This window comes from Pogona vitticeps, chromosome 4 (genome assembly GCF_051106095.1).
Source record: "Pogona vitticeps strain Pit_001003342236 chromosome 4, PviZW2.1, whole genome shotgun sequence".
In the NCBI taxonomy this organism is placed as follows: Eukaryota; Metazoa; Chordata; class Lepidosauria; order Squamata; family Agamidae; genus Pogona; species Pogona vitticeps.
In genome coordinates, this window is record NC_135786.1 from 116,843,252 (window position 1) to 116,863,240 (window position 19,989).

Genomic DNA, 19,989 nt, shown 5'->3' on the forward strand with positions numbered 1-19,989 from the left:
CAGTGGGAAAAGCTATACAGGGATACAATATCAAAAATGATAGAATGATTTCAATACGAATCCAACCTTTCAACATCACAGTAATCCAAGTTTACACCACCAATGATGAAGAGACTGAAAATGACCAGTTTTATGAAGACTTACAACACCTTCTATAAGTGACACCAAAGAAAGATGTTCTTCTCATTATAGAGGACTGGAAGGCTAAAGTAGGGAGTCAAGAGATAAAAGGAACAACAGGTAAGTTTGGCGTTGGAGTTCAAAACGAAGCAGGGCAAAGGCTAATAGAATTTTGTCAAGAGAACAAGCTGGTCATCACAAACACTCTTTTCCAATAAAATAACAGGCGACTCTACACATGGACATCAGCAGATAGGCAGTACCGAAATCAGATTGATTATGTTCTATACAATCAGCAAAAACAAGATCTGTAGCGGATTGTGGCTGTGATCATCAGCTTCTTATAGCAAAATGCAAGCTTAAACTGAAGAAAGTAGGAAAAACCACTGGGCTAGTCAGGTATAATCTAAACCAAATCCCTTATGAATACACAGTGGAAGTGAAGAACAGATTTAAGGAATTAAATTTGGTGGACAGAGTGCCGGAAGAACTATGGATGGAGGCTTGTAACATTGTACAGGAGGCAGCAACAAAAACCATCCCAAAGAAAAGGAAATGCAAGAAAGCAACGCGGCTGTCCAGCGAGGCCTTACAAGTAGCAGAGAAGAGAAGGGACACAAAATGCAAGGGAGACAGGGAAGGCTACAGAAAATTGAATGCAGACTTCCAAAGAATAGCAAAGAGAGACAAGAGGGCCTTCTTAAATGAGCAGTGCAGAGGAATAGAGGAAAATAATAGAAAGGGGAAAACCAGAGATCTGTTGAAGAAAATTGGAGATATTAAAGGAACATTTTGTCCAAAGATGGACATGATAAAGGACAAAAATGGTAGGGACCTCACAGAAGCAGAAGACATCAAGAAGAGGTGGCAAGAATACACAGAGGAATTACAGTGGTAACTCGACTTGCAAATGTCCCTACTTGCGAACAATTCGACTTACGAACAGCTCCATTCGCAAAAAGTTGCTTCGACCTGCGAACAGTGCCTCGACTTACAAACCAAAATGAAAAAAACTTTCCTGCCCTTTTTTGACCTAAGTTCACTCTTAATGAGGGTGAAAGAGGAGAGCGCAAAAAATGGTCTGAAGCTCAATATCAAAAAAACTAAGATCATGGCCACTGGTCCCATCACCTCCTGGCAAATAGAAGGGGAAGATATAGAGGCACTGACAGATTTTACTTTCTTGGGCTACCTGATTACTGCAGATGGTGACAGGAGCCATGAAATTAAAAGATGCCTGCTTCTTGGGAGAAAATCGACAAGAAACCTTGACAGCATCTTAAAAAGCAGAGACAGCACCTTGCCGACAAAAGGTCCGCATAGTCAAAGCTATGGTTTTTCCAGTAGCGATGTATGGAAGTGAGAACTAGATCATAAAGAAGGCTGACCGCTGAAGAATTGGTACTTTTGAATTGTGGTGCTGGAGGAGACTCTTGAGAGTCCCCTGGACTGCAAGGAAAACAAACCTATCTATTCTGAAGGAAATTAACCCTGAGTGCTCATTGGAAGGACAGATCCTGAAGCTGAGGCTCCAATACTTCGGCCATCTGATGAGAAAACTCCCTGGAAAAGACCCTGATGTTGGGAAAATATGAAGACAAGAGGAGAATGGGATGACAGAGGACGAGATGGTTGGATAGTATCATCGAAGCTACCAACATGAATTTGACCCAACTCCAAGACGCCGTGAAAGATAGAAGGGCTTGGCATACTCTGGTCTATGGGGTCATGAAGAGTCAGGCATGACTTAACGACTAAACAACAACAATTATATGTGAGAAAATCCTATTGCTGCAGGATGGAAAGTGGTTGATCATAGATAATATGCATTTCCTTTAGTATCTAGTTTGGCCCTTGAAGTCATAATGAAAAAGAAGGAACTGCTGTGGGCTTGTGGGTTTTGATCTCTTGTTATTTTACTGATTCTTTTCAGCTTCTTTGTTGCTAGAGAAGATTTGCTTAGTGAAATAGAAAGAGATAAAAGCCTACTGGCCACTGGCATCCCATACTGTCTCACTGTGATGTCAAAGCAAACAATCTGCAAATTTTTTTTGGTTGCCATATGAGTGAATGACATGTGGAGAATTAAGAAAAGTCAAAACTTGGCCTCTTTCCCCAAACTGTCTTTGAATGGTACAGGTAACCACAAATTATCTGGGGTTTTTTTAATATTATCAGGATAGGGACTGGTGTATTAATGAGCAGACAAGTGATATGCCCTGTATATTGATATCTCATGTCTTACTTTTTTAGCCTTTTGGACGAATACCGTCAACTGTATGAACTGCAGAGAGCAAGGCTTGAGGCTCAGATTCACCAATTGTCTAAAGAAAAAGAGCTGTGGAGCACTGCTACATATGATTTGGCCCAGAAGGTAGCTGGTGGAAAAGGAAGGCAGTGGTCTTGCTTTTGATAATACTGTCTACTTCTGAACGCTGTTGGTTGAACTACCAGATTATTGACATCACTATTGTTGATGTTACTTTTTTCTCATTTATTATTACCATTTTGCACAACTGTTTATTTTATAAATTTAGTTACAAATGTGTATCTTTATCTTCAGAACAATTGCAGGTTAGACCACAGTTTATTCAAATTTACAGAGGAGAGGATTAATGTTTGGGGGTTTCTGAAAGGAGAAAATTATATTTGCCTTGCAGTAAATTGCAAGATTTTTTTCCCCGTGTGATTTCATCCTGCCAGCTGCTGTTTGGAATCCAGCATATTCTGTGATTATGCAGAATTCATGGGCAGCTATTTTTAGAGCTTGTAACATTCTTCGAGATGACTAGTGCTGTCATTTCCCACCCTTCAGATTGACAAGAGGCAAGGGAGAGGAACTAAAAGGGCGCTTGAATGTTCAAAGCAGAGCAAGCCAAGAGGATAGCAGAAATCAGAAGAGGCAGAGAGCATTTGACCAGTAAAGTCTTAGCCCCTCTGACAGACAGATGTAGATGCATTTCTTTCACTAAGGTTCCCCCCCCCCCATGACTATGCTCTACCTCCACATCAGTTTGTGGATTTTAAACAAAATAAACAAATGATTAAACAAAATAAACAAATGATTAGACAAAACTACACATCTTCTATTTTCTGTTTCTCCTTATATTTCTGTTTCTCCTGATATATGCTGTTTTTAAGAAGGTTTTTTATACTTACATTTGGCAAGCAATTTCTTTAAATATTGGTTTGTTGATTTCCCTTACACACATTTTTGTATGCATTTTTTCAGCAAAGTACTACACTAGCAAATTCTTGGAAATACAAAAATCAAAGATAACTGTTCATTTTTCACATTGGTTCAGGAAATGTGAATTTGGCCATTTCTTGCCAAAATGCATACTGAAAGAGATTCTCCCTTATCACAAAGTCTCTTCCTTTTAAACGATTAGTAGACTGCTGAAGATGAGAAACAACATGGCTCAAATTTACAGGGGTGGCAAATCCCGGGTGTAGGGAAATTATTTCTGACATAAAGGAAATGTTTTCATGTGTTAGAGCATTTTGTTTTTGCCCCCTTTACAGAATTAGAGCAGCTTGCAATAAATAGTTAGGCCTTAGTTGAAACAGTGCATTTCCTTTGATCATTTTTGCCTTCTGCTAAAAGACTGTTGATAATATAGAGAAACAGGGGAAAATGTTTGCCCTTTCAGAGTGATGACAAGATACATTGCCCTCATTCCTAGGTGGCTTTTTGACCCTGGTATTATCATATTAGGTATATATTTCCTGAGTGACTACTATGATTGATCTCTATTCCTAACATATATTTTGTTAATGGTGTTAAAGCAGATACTGAGAGAATCAATATATAGGCTGAAAAAGAATAAGCATTTGCGTTTTCTCAGAGAACCTGCAAACATTTTGCACAGCTCTTTAAATAAAGCACACTGCATAGAAGCAATTGGGAAATCAGTGGATGAATTCAAAAATCAGTGGATGAATTCAAATGCTTTTGTGAAACCTTGAAAGGATGTAATAGCAAAGGAGGCTAGTTAGTTGCTGAGGTACAGTATGTTCAGTAGTTTCTGCTTCACAGCAAGAGTGTGTGTGTGCACCGTGCATTTGGATCTGCAGGCCAGAACCATCCACATTGCAGCAACACTAATGGTCATATTAGACAACATTTTAATTACATTTTTGTGACATGTGTCTTCTCAGAGGAAATCCTGTTGCAGGATGTAAAACAGATTATCAAAGGGACTAAAGTTTCCTCTTTAATGTCTAGTCTAACTCTAAGGAACATTAGAAATGTGGTTCTTTTAATTTCTAAATAGCTTTTCCTCTGATGAGTGAGTTTGGCATGTATTATGGCCCTCTGTGACTTCTATTTGCTTCCAAGGCAAAGCAAAATTTCACTTCTTTCAGCATTCTGGGCAGAAGAAAGAACTGGCATGTTCTGGCCAGGCTTAGGCTATTATGTCAATTGTAATTTTTTCTGACCTAATTTTGTGACTTTTCTTTTACCATTCAGGGTGACCTAGGGTATAACTTATACTAATACATTTGAAATGAGGTTGAACAATATTGCGCTGTAGTTTATGAGATGATACTGAAAACCCAAGAGGTGACTTTTGGAAGGAGATTAAACAATATTGCTGTGCAACTCCTGGAATGAAAGAAAAGAACCTAATAAAAAACATAGAAGAAGTGGTATCTGTGATATTAACTTCTTTGCAGGGCTGTTAACTAATGAAAAAAAGGGGGGAGACAGTTGCACAATGATAGCCCGATCATTGTTTTCGTCAGCATAAGTACAGTTTGGCATTGCAAATCAATTGAATTCCAGGAAGAGATTTATGATAGTCTCAGAATTTATGAGGTGAAGATTTCAATAACCTTAGATTATTAGATTCTCTTTCAGGATAAACCGCATCAAAGAATTAAAGAGTTCCCATAGATAAGACTGTAAGGAATCTACGCAGGCATACTTAAGAGGGTGCTGTTCTTCGTGGTCTCTGTGAATGCACACTATAGGGTTTAATTTGCACTTGCACAGAGGTTTCCAGAATATTCTAGAGCTTTATGATGTGTTCGCCATGACCTCCCTAGTGCACGTGGTCCTGGTGATTGCCTCAGTTCCTTTTTGCTGCCACTGAGATCTCTTCCTTTGATGACCTCTCCATTTGCCTTTATCTTCTCATCTATATGTTCTTTAGGAACTACATCAGGCTGACAAAGGGTTATGTGGGAACAGGAATCAGCAACCCCCACATAAGACTTCTCGTTAATAAGAATTTTCTCACCTGGGTTCTGTAGTAAAATATTATCTGACTTTATAAGAAAGCACTGAACAACTCTGGCTTGTGGCAGATCAGAATTTTCTGTCGTGCTAATTTCCATGGAGACAGAACCATTGTTACAGCCTCCTTCAGTGGCTTCCACTGGTTTTATACAGTAAACCTTTTTGGTCTGACGATCATTTCCATTTTTATTTTTACTGTTCTTCATACAATTTGATTGAATATGCCCTAACTAGCTGCAGTTAGAACACTGTCTATTAGTCCTTCAATCATACTGAGGAGATCTGTCAAACTTTTCCTCAGAGTTAATTTGCTTCTGCGGACTAGACCCTTGGAACTTAGGTGAGGTACTAAGCTGGCCATCTTTCCCTGACATTCTACTGTTGTAATTTTTATTGAAGGGTTTCTTACTGTTGTCCCAGTTCTGCCTTTAAAATTTTCCCTCAGAAAACTTAGGATCTCTAATCTCACTAATGGAATCACCATATTCAGATACCTGTAATACATTTTTAGGATTTTTGTCTTTGACCAAATGATGCAATTCCCCTGGTAAAATGGAATAAAATTGTTCTAAACCAGCCACATTTTTCATTTGGTCTAGTGAAGTGACATTTTCACGTTCCATCCATTTGTCCAAACATTGAATCAATTTAGCCCCCACTTGAGCATAAAATTCTTCAGGCTTTTTGGTAAGGGAATGAAATTATCTTCCAAGGTGTTCTGCATTTATGCCAAATCTAGAACATACTATTTTTGTTTATGCCTCAAAATCTCTAGCTTGCTCCAGAGGCATCTGAGAATAAAGCTCAGCTAAATCTCCACTTATGTGTTATCTCAAAACTATCATCCTTTCATCATCCTTAATCTCAAAGTCCAAGCATGCTCTCTCAAATGATATCAGGAAAGATTCAGGGCAGTCTCCTTTCCTATATTGGGGAAATTTCTTTAGGTTGATTTTTGAGATATTTACCTCACTAGAATTGTTATTATGATGATGATTATTTTGAGTAGCTAATTCCAGTTTTTTCACCGCTATTTGAAATTCCATTTGTCTGGCCTCAGCACTCTCCTTGAGCTCTAGTTCCCTAGCTCTTTCTTCAGCTCTCGCTTTTTCCCTGACCTCCAATTCTTCAAGCCTGAATTCCTGTTCTAACCTCCATTTTTCAAAATCTTGGGAGTTTAGGACACATTTTTCGGAGGAATCCTCGTCTCCTCCTGTTCCACTGGAGCTAGAGGGTCTCCATTTCCCTCCACTTCCTGAGGTAAACTTTGTGCCTCTTGACTCCCCTTTTGGCTATGTTTGAGTGGCGTGTTTGAGTGAAATAGTCTTTAATGTCTGTACTGCTTTTTAAAAGGACCTGTCTTTCTGTTGTTAATTCCAGTAACTATGTTGTTGTGCTTCACTCAGCAGCTCTCTCTCTGGCTGTTCTCCAGCTCAGAACCTTTTAGTTACTGTCTCTCAATGTATGAGCTATTCTTGCTCTCAGACACCAAAATAATTTTATTTTCAAGTCTCTGCTTTTATTTTCCTATCACCTCAGATCTGCTCTGACCCAGGCTTCCGCTCTTATCCAATACTGCTCCCATATCTTTCAGAGCCTTGGATTTCAAGCTAGCCCACTGAGTCTCTCAAATCCTGAGGTAAATCCCATGTTAGGGGATCTCTCCCCAGGTCTACCTTTCCCCGCTTGCTTCTTCCCATCTGCTGAGGATGTCCCCCTGACTGCTTTTTTGGGGCGAAAAATGGCAGGGTCTGAGCCTTTTCTAGCTAGCCACCTGGTGCCTCTGACTCTGCTTAGCTATAACTTCACGGCCAAAAAATCCATCGCTGAACATTGTGACTCCTGGCCCTTTAAAGAACATTGCAAATCAGCGCCACTATTAACATCGTCAAGGCCGATTACATCAGTAACAAGGCCAGGTGGAGGAGGAGGACAGTTCTGGGTGTTCTGTGGGGGCTAACCAGTTTGGGACTTTGTAGTTAGATTTATTTATTATTATTGTTATCATTATTATTTTTAATTTTTACTTTGATATTATTAATTGTATTTAAGCTATGTTTATTTACTTTATGTATATTATTTTTATGCTCTGCTATATGATTAGTTTTTTTTTCTGTTATCTGATTTAGTTGCACTATTTTAATTTTTTCTCTTCCCTCTTCCCTCCTTTCCTACTTCTTTCCTCCCCCTTCCTTCCTCCTTCCTTCCCTTCCCCCTTCTGACATGGAATTGATGGCCTGCCACCCCAGTGAGGGACCCCAAAATATCTCTGTGGTCACGGGTAGAGGGAAATATGGCGTGGCCACGATCCCTACTCGTGTAAGAAGAACGATGCACAGATGCCTGAAGGCTGTGCATTGTTCTGAGATCGTGACCAGCCCTCAGTATCGAGGCAGCCAGTCCAGCCAGCCTTCCACTCTACGCCTGGTGTTGTTGAATGCCAGGTCTGCATCCAATAAGGCCCAGGTAATCCACGACCTTATCCTGGAGGAGGATGCAGACCTGGCATGCATAACTGAAACATGGATAGGCGGAGAGGGGGGTCCCCCCCTAGCACTCATCTGTCCGCCCGGTTATGCTGTCCAACACCAGGGTAGACTGGAAGGATGGGGGGGGAGTTGCCATTGTTTACAAATCCATCCTAGAGGTTACTAGGCGCTCCTCGGTGGTAAAGCCGGGTCTGGAGGCTCTCCACGTGTCGATAGGGGCCAGGGACGGTATTGGGATCTTGCTGGGTTACCGTGCTCCCCGCGACCCAGCCATTTCCCTACCGGAGCTGGTGGACTTTGTCTCTGCGGCACTGTTGGTCTCCCCAAGGCTGTTGGTTTTGGGGGACTTCAATGTGCATGCGGAGGCAGAGATTTCCGGTCCAGCTCTTGAGTTCTTGGAGACCATGGCCTTCTTGAACATGTCCCAACATGTCAACGGCCCCACCCATGTGGGTGGCCACACACTTGATCTGGTTTTTTCCACCAGTGGGAGCGAGAGTGGTCCGATGGTGACTGACCTTGAGTCGGTCCCTCTATCATGGTCGGATCATCACCTAATAAAATGTAACCTCAACATGGCCCTCCCCCCTCGCAGGGAGCAGGGACCTATTGTTATGGTCCGCCCTCGAAGACTACTGGATCCGAATGGATTCCAGGATGCCATGAGAGGAGTTCCGACTGACCTGGCTGGCGCTCCTGTCGAGGCTCTGACCGTCAGCTGGTTCGCCGCTGCGGCTAGGGCTGTTGACACGATCGCACCTAAGCGCCCTCTCCAACGCAGAGCTCGCCCGGCTCCTTGGTTTAACCAGGACCTCCGGGCGCTGAAGCGGATAAGGAGACGGCTAGAGCGCAAATGGAGAAAGGACCCGACGGATCACAATTGGATAGCTGTTAAAGTCGCCACTAACCTTTACCTGGCTAAGGTAAAGGCTGCCAGTCGAGCATACTTCGCTAACCGGATAAGCGAAGCGTCCAACCAGCAGGCGGAATTATTCCGTATAGTGCGCGACCTATCCGGAATTGGTCCGGGTGATGGGCCTCCCCCTAGTTTTTCACCGGACCAATTTGCAGCATTTTTAAAATCTAAAGTGGAGGCCATCCGCCGGGACCTCTCTCCTTTTTTGAACACAGTGAGTCGAGCCGAGATGTCCAGCGCTCCGTCTTGCCCGGTAACTTTTGATTCTTTTCAGCCAGTCATGCCTGACACTGTGGCCAGGGCGCTTGATCGCTGTCGCGCCACCACCTCCTCCCTTGACCCTTGCCCGGCCTGGCTAATCAAAGCAGCCAGGCCGATAACAACGGAATGGGCCACTGTAATAATAAATGGGTCTCTCCTTGAGGGCAGATTTCCATCTGCCCTCAAGGAGACACTCATTAGGCCCATTAGGAAGAAACCAAGTTTGGCGGCGGACGAGATTGGCAACTATAGGCCCATCGCCAATGTTTCTTTCCTAAGCAAGGTGGTTGAGAGGGTGGTGGCCGACCAGCTTCAGGCGCGCCTGGACGAAACAGATGCCCTGGATCCATTTCAGTCGGGCTTCAGGCCGCGCCATGGTACAGAAACGGCATTGGTCGCCCTGTGCGATGACCTTTTGAGGGAGGCCAACAGGGGCAACGTGTCCCTGCTGGTCCTCCTCGATATCTCAGCGGCCTTTGATACCATTGACCACGGTATCCTCCTGGGGAGGCTCTCCGAGTTGGGAATTGGTGGCCTGGCATTGGCCTGGCTCCGTTCCTTCTTGGGGGACCGCCCCCAGAGAGTACAGCTTGGGGAGAATGTCTCGGCCCCGTGGAGTCTCAACTGTGGGGTTCCACAGGGGTCGATTATCTCCCCAATGCTGTTTAACATCTATATGAGGCCGCTGGGTGGGGTCATCAGGGGATGTGGAGCTCGGTGTCATCAGTATGCTGATGATACTCAGCTGTACATCTCCTTTCCACCTACCACAGGAGATGCCGTCCTGTCCCTTCAGCGCTGCCTGGGGACCGTACTGCAATGGATGCAGGAGAACGGGTTGAGGCTGAACCCGGACAAGACGGAGGTACTGAGGGTGGGCGCTCCCACAGTCGGGTGTTTGGGAAACTCCCTCACTTTTGGGGGGGTGACCCTCCCCGCCAAGGATGGGGTCCGCAGCTTGGGGATCCATCTGGACCCGGCGCTCACCATGGAATCCCAGGTGGCGTCGGTTGTCCGAACCGCCTTTTACCACCTTAGGCAGATAGCCCAGCTGCGGCCCTATCTCGAGGTGGGGGCGCTCACTACGTTGGTGCATGCGCTCGTAATCTCAAGATTAGACCACTGTAATGCGCTCTACGTGGGGCTGCCTTTGAGGCTGCTGCGGAAACTACAGGTGGTGCAGAATGCGGCGGCCAGACTCCTCAGTGGTGTGAAAAGATACCAACACATTTCGCCCACTCTGGCCGCATTGCATTGGCTGCCCATCCGTTTCCACATCAACGTCAAAGTGTTGACGCTTACTTATAAAGCCCTAAACGGCTTAGGGCCTCGATACTTGGCGGAACGCCTATTTCCACCAAGTTCTACCCGTGTCACTCACGCGAGTCAGGAGGTGAGGCTGAGGAGCCTAACGCCGAGGGAGGCCCGGAAAGAAAATACAAGAAATCGGGCCTTCTCGGCAGTGGCTCCTCGCCTCTGGAATAACCTTCCCCCTGACATTCGCGCGGCTCCCTCACTGGGTACTTTTAAAAAACAACTAAAAACTTTGATGTACCGGCAGGCTTTCCCGTTTATTAACTCCTGATCACCCTTCCTTTTTCTTCCTTAGTTTTGTCCCATCTTGTTGTAACTTTTCCTTTGTATAATTTATTTTAACCGTATTGTTGTTGTTTATTCTTGTAAGCCGCCTAGAGTAATCTTAATTGATTAGATAGGCGGGATATAAATAAAATAAATAAATAAATAAATAAATAAATAAATAAATAAATAAATAAATAAATAAATAAATAAATAAATAAATAGAGTTAGTTCCCTATCTTTAGTTTCCCCCAGATATGGATTCAGAAGTCCTGCCACTAAGCTTTTCCCCAAAAGCTCTAGCAGGTCACCCACTTCTTTACCACAGACGTCTGACTAAAAGGTACCCACGACTCCAGAAAAATTCACTTTTAAACATTGGCTTTACTGGATTATTTCGTATCCCGCTGCTGGACACCAATTGTGGCATTTACCCCGTGGCCCCTCTTGTTTCATGAAACACAGAGCTCACACGAGTATCCCAACATGCCCTTTAGCATGCTGCCACCAGTTCTCATTGGCCCACGCCAATAATCTACCTGAGCCAAAGCAGGCTGATCGCTACAGTCCTGCAACCCCACTTTAAGATGTAGTCCTGCGCATATTTGTCTGGACATGTCTGATTGAATTTTTGAAAAGCAATATATTTATCTTATGATTCATCCATTATCTTGCCATTTACACATCATATAACAATTTGAATTTTCAGGTAATTGAAAAGAACAAGCTAATCTTGGCCCGCCGAATGTATGGTAGTGAAAAGGCTTGGCTCAAAGTGATGAGGCACTTCATCATGCTCATGGAATCACAGGTAGTGTTTACTAGGGAATGCCTAATTTGGGCAGTGATGGATTGTGATGCAAATGGTGATAAACATTGACTGTATGCTCCAGACAGGCAGAAGGTAGGACCAGACTCCAAGAAAGGTACACATCTGATTACACCAGAAGGGTTGATTTCCAAGTTTCTTTTTAAGTGACCCATACATCAGGGATTCACTCCAGCCTGGCCCCAAAAAGTAGTAACTCTACTGCTGGACCAAAAAGCTCCAACTTGGTTGTGGATTATGGTTAGGCTGTAATTCCCTGTATGTTGTGTGATCACAAGGAAACAGCTTGCGCCGCCCTGTACCACAAGCAGTCCAGAATGTGAGCTCTGTACCTTTGTGATCACACTCAGAGTATTTAAAATCTTCATGGCTGTTTAGCAGCCCGTCTTTCACAATCTGAATGCTTGTTCTATTTTTAAATTAGGATCCAAACTGTCATTCTCATGCAGGGAGAATATTATGCTGGTACTTCTCTGGGAGGCACCAGGACATTGCACCAATGATATCTCATACAGCATGCAAAATCTTTGACTGTAGTGATCTGAGTGTGCTTGTGTATTGATGAGTGTTCAGTATTCCTGCATAAATAAGATTTTTGGATTTAATATTACTTTTTAGCACAACACTGTGAGTAAAATAGCCTGTCCTTCAATCAACTCAGCATATGTTTCATAGAAGGATCCCAGCATGTCCAGCAGCAGAGCTTAATTTACTCCCCCCCCCCGTTCCCTTCATTGCTGTACAGTGGAAGGGATAATGGGAATATGATGCTAACTTGATGGGGATGTTCCAATGTTTGAACTCTCCAAGGCCATCCAGTTTAAATGACTTCATTTGTGATTGTCCTGTTACGGGGTTTTAAAGGTATGGAATATCCAGAAGTAGTTGACTATTGCTTTCTTTTGCACAGTACTATCAAAAGTTAGGTTGAATCCATGAAAGATCCTCTGCCAATGTCACCTTCACGTGTTCTCCAGGAATTTGTCTACCCCCATCACCAAATGAACTATTAGATTTCTTCTGCTGATATGACCATTAATCCTGAATATGGTGGATGCATCTTAGTTTGGCGTCTCACCTTTGGCCATTCTAGTTTGGGTGAGCCAAGCCTGAAACCCCCTTACCATGTTAAGGTACACATTCAAGAAAGAGGGATGCTTTTAGTATGTCAGTGTAAATATATCTGTCACAGCATAACCTGATATTTTCAATATATCATTTTTTAATATTTTTCAGTAAATATGGCCATTAGAGTTGGGGTATGTCATGCCTAGCTTCCAACTGGGCAGCTTTATTCTTTGTAATTAGGGGTAAGATCACTTAATATTTCCTCTTCCTCCCTTTTGCATAATCAGTGTTTTTCTTGACTGGGCCATCACTCTCATGATGGTAGGGAAGACAAAGAAAAAAGTTTGACTCCATGGAACTGACAAAGTGACTAAAAAGCTAATACTGACGAATATTAGCAATACTTAGCAACCATGTATGCAGTGCTTCATATGTCAACAACAATATAACTACAGCCCAGTACGGCCAATGAAACATCATACTTTTAAGATCTTGGTGGTTAATGTAGGATATACTGTAATATGCTCAGCAATTTAGATATCTATTGCATAACTTTTTTTAAAGGATTATGTTGATCCTTCTAAATCTGTTTTTCTCATAGTATTCCCCTCTTGTATTTTATTTTATTTTTCTTTATTTTCTCTTGTACTACACTTAGGATGCTAATGATCTTTCAACTCTGCAACACTTAACACAGAAGTTTCGAGAATTCTTATGCCAAATCAGAACAGAAGTGGAACAAGTGGAGGAAACTAGTAGGGAGAGAGCAAGAAGTGTTCAGAACGGTTTGGTTGGATGGCTCAATTACTTCCAGAATCATGTCCTGTGAGTCTTAAGGAGTAATCCTTTATCACTACATGGGTGTGTACCGCCTTCTAGCACTCAACTGTTAGGACAATCATGGGATCAAATACAGCGGTGCCTCGACTTACGACCATAATCTGTTCCAGAAGATGGACATAACTCGAAATGGTCATAAGTCGAAGCACCATTTCCCATAGGAATGCATTGAAATGCAATTAATCCATTCCAGCTGAAGAAGAAAAAATCACCAAAAAAGACACAAAATCACTGCAAGACTCATTGGAAACATGATTAATCCCTTCCAGCCGAGGGGGGGGGGGAGCAATCAAGTATGCAAGACCCATTGGAAATACAAAGAAAACAAACAGAGCAGATCGGAAATGCACAGAGAACAAAGGGGGCAGGTCAGAAATGCAAAGAAAACAAAGAAAAAAGCAGGGAAAGCATGCAGGACCCATCAGAAATGGGAGGGGGGAAAAAGCAACCAACCCCCCCCAAGACCCATCAGAAATGGGGAGAAAGCCAAAAAACAAACAAACCCCCAAGACCCATCAGAAATTAGGGGAAAACCCACAAAGCAACCAACCCCCCCCAAGATCCATCGGAAATGAGGGAGAAAAACCCCAAAAAGCAACCAAACCCCTCCAAGAATAATCGGAAATGGGGGGGGGGAAACCAAAAATCAAGCAACCTCCCCAAGACCCATCACAGCACAGAAAAATACCCCCCAGCTCAAAACCCAGAACAGTTTTGAAAAAGCAGAAAACAGCACCTTACCTTACCAGGCAGCATGAAGCCTCCATGCAAACACAAAGGTGCTCTCAGAAGCAGAAGGAGGCAGTCCGAAGCCTCCTGATGCACACTCTCTAACTGGTGGGGTGAAAGAGCTACAAAGAAGCAGCCTCGTCGCCACCTACAGTTAAAAATTTGAATTTCTAACCTTTTTTCCCTGCCTTTTTCTGTTTATAAGTGGAAGTTCCGGCCGCAAGTAGAAGCAAAATTTTGCAGCTGGAGCTGGTTGTAACTCAAAATGGTCATAAGTAGAGACATTCGTAAATCAAGGCACCACTGTACTTTGAGAGTAAAATTACATATTAATTTTAGTTTAGAGCAGGTGTGTCTCTCTCTGGCCTTAAGTTTTTGTTAGTTACTCACTTTCTCCGGGGAAGTTTCTGAGCGTGCGAAGCTAGAATCTCCAAGTCCTTGCGGAGTCTCACAGCTAAACACCATGTAAAGATGGCGCCGGCAGGATCTCTGTCTGAGGGAGAGATTTCCCGAGGAGGAAAAGTTGCTAGCCACCCCTCCTCGGCTTTCTCAGCCCCTCAATGACTTGGGGGAACTTCTCCTAGCTCCCCCTTACTCCAACACAAATTTTTGGGGAGACCCGATTCCTGCTGCCTCATGCTCCTGGCTCCGCCCAAGTGAATTTCGATTTTATGACAGTACTACGAATTAATGACTTTAGAATAATCCTATCATTAACAATGCCACACATTTCTGCAGCCTAAAAGGTGTGGCTTCCTTTACTGAGTCAATCTGTCTTGGGCACATTCGTACTCATTTCCTCGCTGCCTTCCACTTTTCCTACCATTATTGTCTTTCACAATGAATCTGATCTAATTGTTGTGACTCCAAATTTGACAGCCTCTGCCAAGACATTTTTGCTTCTGGAGAAACCTGACTTGATCAAGCACTCATTCGTCTTTCCAGTGGGCTATATTGTCTGTAAAGATCTCCCCCAATACCGCATTTGAAATGAGTTAATTTTGTTCCTATCAGCTTTCTTAATTTTTCATTTTACTTTCATATAGAGGAACTGGGAATACTTTTGCCTTTGGTTTCAAATGACACATCCTCTCATTTGATGATCTTTTCTAGTTTCTTCATAACCGCCCTTCCAAGTCTGTCTTCTTCTGATTGCTTGACTGCATTTAGGGATATAAACTTGCTATGTTTCTCCACATGTCCTTACAATTGCCTCTTGTCTAGACATCAAGTGTTGGGGGATACTCATTTCCTTTAGAGTGATGAATAGCCTTTCATGATCCACACACAAAAATATTTGAAGTAGTTCATTAAAAATTGTAATAATCTATTAACACACAGTGATTTTCCTCTGAATCTCTTTGGTGTGCTGAGGTAGCCATTGTGTGCCTCTTCAAACATCTGGCATTTTTGTCTATATATGATGGAAATCTTTGTTGGAAAACCTTGAGCATCACTTTGCTTGCATGCAATATAGTTATGGTAATCTTTGCAGTATCCTTTCTAGAAGAATGAAATGTATATTAAGTATTTCCATTCTGTAGGCCATTGTTTTGGTTTACACATTTGCTAGAATACAGTTATGCCTTGCTTTACGATTGCCCCGCATTATGACGAAACCACATTACGACGATCTTTTTGTGATCTCAATTGCGACCGCAAAACAATGGTCTAAATGGGGTTTTTCGCTTTGCGATGATCGGTTCCCTGCTTTGGGAACCGATTCTTCGCAAAACTACGATTTTAAAACAGCTGATCGGCGGTTTCAAAATGGCCACCAGGTAAACAAAATGGCTCCCCGCTGTTTTCTGGGACAGATTCCTCGCAAGATGGGCAGCGAAAATGGCTGCCCTATGGAGGATCTTCGCTGGACGGTGAGTTTTGACCCCATTGGAACGCATTGAAGGGGTTTCAATGCGTTTCAATGGTTTTTTTTCATTTTACGATGTTTTTGCTTAACGGCGATTTTCCTGGAACGGATTATCGCCATTAAGCGAGGCACCACTGTATTTGTGTTTGCTAGAGTCAGTTTCTTTTGCTTTTGTGATGAAGTGTATTTTTCTAATTAGAGATGGGTTATGTAGTCATGTCTTAACCATAGAGGAATCCATTTTGAGTCTGACACAGGCTAAGTTCTGGAAAATTACTAGTAGTTATTTTCAGCTTTATTCGCTAATCTTATCGCTGCAGCTGGAGAGGAAAACACGGCAGAGTCAAAATATCTCTAACCTGAATGATAAACAATTCTTTGGTGTTGGTGGGAAAGTAGGGCGTACCCTATGCTAATTCTTGCCTTCGTGATTGGTTGAATATGTCAGGAGGGGGCAGGTTGGAGAAATTTACAAGAGGTTGGAAAAAGTAACTCAGAGAAGGGTGAAGAGAGTTTTGGGTATCTGAAAACATGGCGTTGCATTTCTTTGATCCAAGCGAAGGAACCTAATTCAACAATATGGACTGCGTAAGAATATCGTTTGTTTACCTTAGTTTATAGTTTAGATTTTGTTTTGTTTAATAGTTAATTTTTATAGAAGGTGCTGAACCGTTATGCTGTTGCTTAGAAATGAAACTGTAGAGAAATGTTTTCTTTGTTCACTTAAATAAACTCATGTTGTTTAATAATTGGCCTTTCTAGTCCTTTGAACAGAACAGTTTCCCTATAGATAATAAATTTGGCTTACGTTACCAAAATTGAGTCATTAAACAGTAAAGATGCGGTATTAAGTGGTTGCTTTTTAGTTAAATCGAAACAGCCTTAAATGCAGGTTGCCAAGAGTTCATGTCCCGGGAACTGTGTTGACTCAAGCAGTTAACTTCAAACGGGAGTGAAGGGAGCCTGGATTTTCCTGTTTCGTGGTTTTTGATCTCATTTATGGGACCAATAACTCACATGGTGGCACGGTGTTACGATCCACGGGCCTGATTTGCAACCTGATTTCAGTAGTGTTACACCCGGGCTTTCTCTTTACACACAGTTTGCTTTGGATTTATCCAGATGCTGTGGTAAATTGAAGCTGAGGGTCAGGCACGGACTGCTTTCAGTTTGAAACAAGGCAGCAACACAGCGTGGGTTGTCCTGCTAACTGTTTAAATATTTTTTTTTCTGCTCTATTTCTTTTCAACTGAAGCCCTGGCTGAGAAGGGTCAGTTGTGGGGGCGGATTCTGTTAAAGGACTAAGTGTAAATTTCTAAAGTAAGCTTTTTCGTTGCTAGGCACAGCTAAGGCACAGCACCTTATCAGGGTTTTCAGGGCAGTTTTAGGGCTGGCGGTAATTGATTGCCGAAACAGTGGGAGGTTTACAGCTCAGCGGCTGCAAGCAGTCAGCATGGCTCAGCATGTTACTGAGAGGAGAACTGGCCGGAGGAAAACATCCAGCGAATTGAGGTTGCTGATGGAGGAATCGGAGGGGGAACAATCAATTGTGGAAGATTCGGTTGAAGAAGACCAATTGGATTTACAAATGGCTGGGTACCCCCAGGAGTTTGACCCACTGCCTATTCCAAGCCGGAGAAATTCCAGAGGGCGAGCGGAGGAGCAACATCCCCGACCTACAGAGGAAGCCGTTGGTGAGAATCCGTCTGGTGCGGGGGGGCGAAATCCACCCACACCGATGCCAGCGTCTGAGGAGTTAACCCAGCTGGTTGCAGATCTAGTGAGGACCCAAAAGGAGTTTGTTAACACTTTGAATCAGGCTGAGAAAGTGAAGACTAAGTGCAGAGAGCAAAAAGTGCAAGAGCTGCAGGAAAAGAGAAAGGCTAAACAGGCAATTAAAGACTCTATAGCCAGTGTGGATAGGGGAAGTCTACCTAGATACCAGGAGGGCGATTGTGTGTTGAGCTTCCTTAAGAATTTCGAGCAATCTTGCCAAGATTTGGAGATACCTAGGGACTGGTACGTCAAATTACTTCGTACACAAATTTCTGGTCAGTTAGCCACAATAATAGCCAAAGTGGCTGAGGAAGATTATGATTGGTCTGAATTAGTTTGGGTTATTAAACAGCGATTTGGTTATACAAAAGAGCTATTGAGGCAGAATTTTAGGAAAATCAAAAAACTGCCTAATGAGAGTTATGCAGCTTTAGCTGACAGGCTGGAATTTTTAGGAGACCAATGGCTGGACTCTTTGAAAATCAGATCTGTAGCAGATATGAGAAAGGCATTATTCATGGAGCAATTTATGAACTTGGTCCCTTTAGAGTTGAGGAGTTCTTTACTAGAGAAAGAATTTAAAGACCTCCAATCCCTTGCGCTGAGGACTGGAGTTGTTATCGTTTAGAAAGCCTGAACCAGCGCCTAGAGCCAGAGCAGAGGCGCCTAGAGCAGAGGCACCTAAGAGACAAAGCCAGCCTGATTTTAAAAAGCCTTACCATCAAGAGTATAGGCAGACTTCAACTGATCAGCGCAGGAGTTTAGCTCCAAATCAAAGCAGACCCACTTTTGCTTGTTTTAAATGCGGTGGCCCTCATCTACAAAAGGACTGTGGACTATCTCAAGGACCCCCTAGTCAAGCTAGGAAGTCAGATGTTAGAACACCGGTACCTGCGCCACGCAAATCTAAGGGAGGCACACCCAAAGTATCTCTGGTAAGCCCTAACACCCCAGAGAGTCAACAAGTACCAACTCAAAGCCAGTCTGTCATGGGTACAGTGCCTAGACAGAATCAACCCAGTGGGAGTACTACCGCTTCACTAGCCAGTGATAGATAGGCAGCGGTAAATTACTATGTGCCTCAAATATTAGATGTTCGTGGAGGAGAACAAGCAGGAGCTATAAGACAGTTTCCACAGGGGGAAAAGTATACCCTGATGGACCCGGGTTGCGTGATCCCTGAGTCTCAGAAAGAATGGGCTATGAAGACTTATTCTGCGGAGGTGATTTTGTATACTGATAAAGAACAGGTGGTTCTAAATGCTTACAGTGATTCTGGTGCTGAACTTTCTTCCATATCCCGAAAATTTTTGCACCCAGAACTGATTTTGGACAATTTAAGGTTACCCATTAGGACCTATGGTTCAGGAGAGGCGGGAGAACAACATATTCCTCTCGCGTTTGTGGAATTATCGTTCAAAAATTGGCGTGGTACTAAACTTTGCCTCACTCATGAGGGGAAACCTGACTTCTTGCTGGGAAATGACCTCACCTATTTGAATTTTAAGCAGAGTCAAGAAGGTCCTGCTGTTAAAGTGGTTACCCGTTCCCAAACCCAAAAAGCAGAGACTGGGAGTGTTTCTGATGAAGCTGTCCCTACTACAAACTTAGAACAGCAGCAACATCTAGTGGCAGAACAAGGTAATGCAGCTAATACAGAAGTGGAAATAGAGGAATCAGTGCCTATGGGGTCAGCTGAGTTTAAAGTGAAGCAAATGACTGATCCCTCACTAGCTTCCTTGAGAGCACAAGCAGATGACTATGCTCAAAACCCAATAACACAGCAAGTTAACTTTGTGTGGGGCCAGAATGGACTTTTGTATAGAGAATATCATCCCAAATCACACTTGAACATGCAACCCACACAACAGTTGGTAGTACCACAGGAATACAGACTGAGGATTCTTGAATTAGCTCATGACAATCCATCTAGTGGTCACCAAGGTGTGCAAAAAACTTTAAAAAGAATTTCTCAGCATTTTTATTGGCCTGGTATTAACAAAAATGTGAAGGACTATGTCAGTTCATGTGACTATTGCCAAAGAACAGGTTATCAGACCGATAAAACAAAGTCTGAAATGCTCTTGATGGAAATACCTGATCAAGTTTTCCAATGTTTGCAAATGGATGTCATGGGACCTTTTGTTCCAACTAAGTCTAAGAAGAAATACATCATCTCTTTCATCTGCCAAGCTAGTCGTTGGATCGAGGCCTATGCGTTGAGTAATCTAAGAGCTTCCACCATCGCACGCATCATCATAGACTTGT

General features: G+C 43.0%; 1 protein-coding gene and 2 long non-coding RNA genes across 3 annotated transcripts in view; 1 reads left to right on the plus strand and 2 right to left on the minus strand.

Moving 5' to 3' along the window:
• Nucleotides 1-19,989, minus strand: part of LOC144588873 (uncharacterized) — a 550,407-nt gene that overhangs the window by 245,789 nt on the left and 284,629 nt on the right. The window lies entirely within an intron of this gene.
• AXDND1 (axonemal dynein light chain domain containing 1) overlaps nt 1-19,989 on the plus strand; it is a 130,868-nt gene that overhangs the window by 34,103 nt on the left and 76,776 nt on the right. The window contains exons 11-13 of the mRNA XM_020789787.3: nt 2,374-2,494; nt 11,319-11,420; nt 13,165-13,331. Coding sequence (XP_020645446.3) covers nt 2,374-2,494; nt 11,319-11,420; nt 13,165-13,331 — 390 coding nt within the window. The remainder of the gene's footprint in view (nt 1-2,373; nt 2,495-11,318; nt 11,421-13,164; nt 13,332-19,989) is intronic.
• The window catches only part of LOC140706756 (uncharacterized), an 82,100-nt gene that overhangs the window by 9,577 nt on the left and 52,534 nt on the right, over nt 1-19,989 (minus strand). The window contains exon 3 of the long non-coding RNA XR_012086602.2: nt 5,052-5,264. This is a non-coding gene — a long non-coding RNA (uncharacterized LOC140706756). The remainder of the gene's footprint in view (nt 1-5,051; nt 5,265-19,989) is intronic.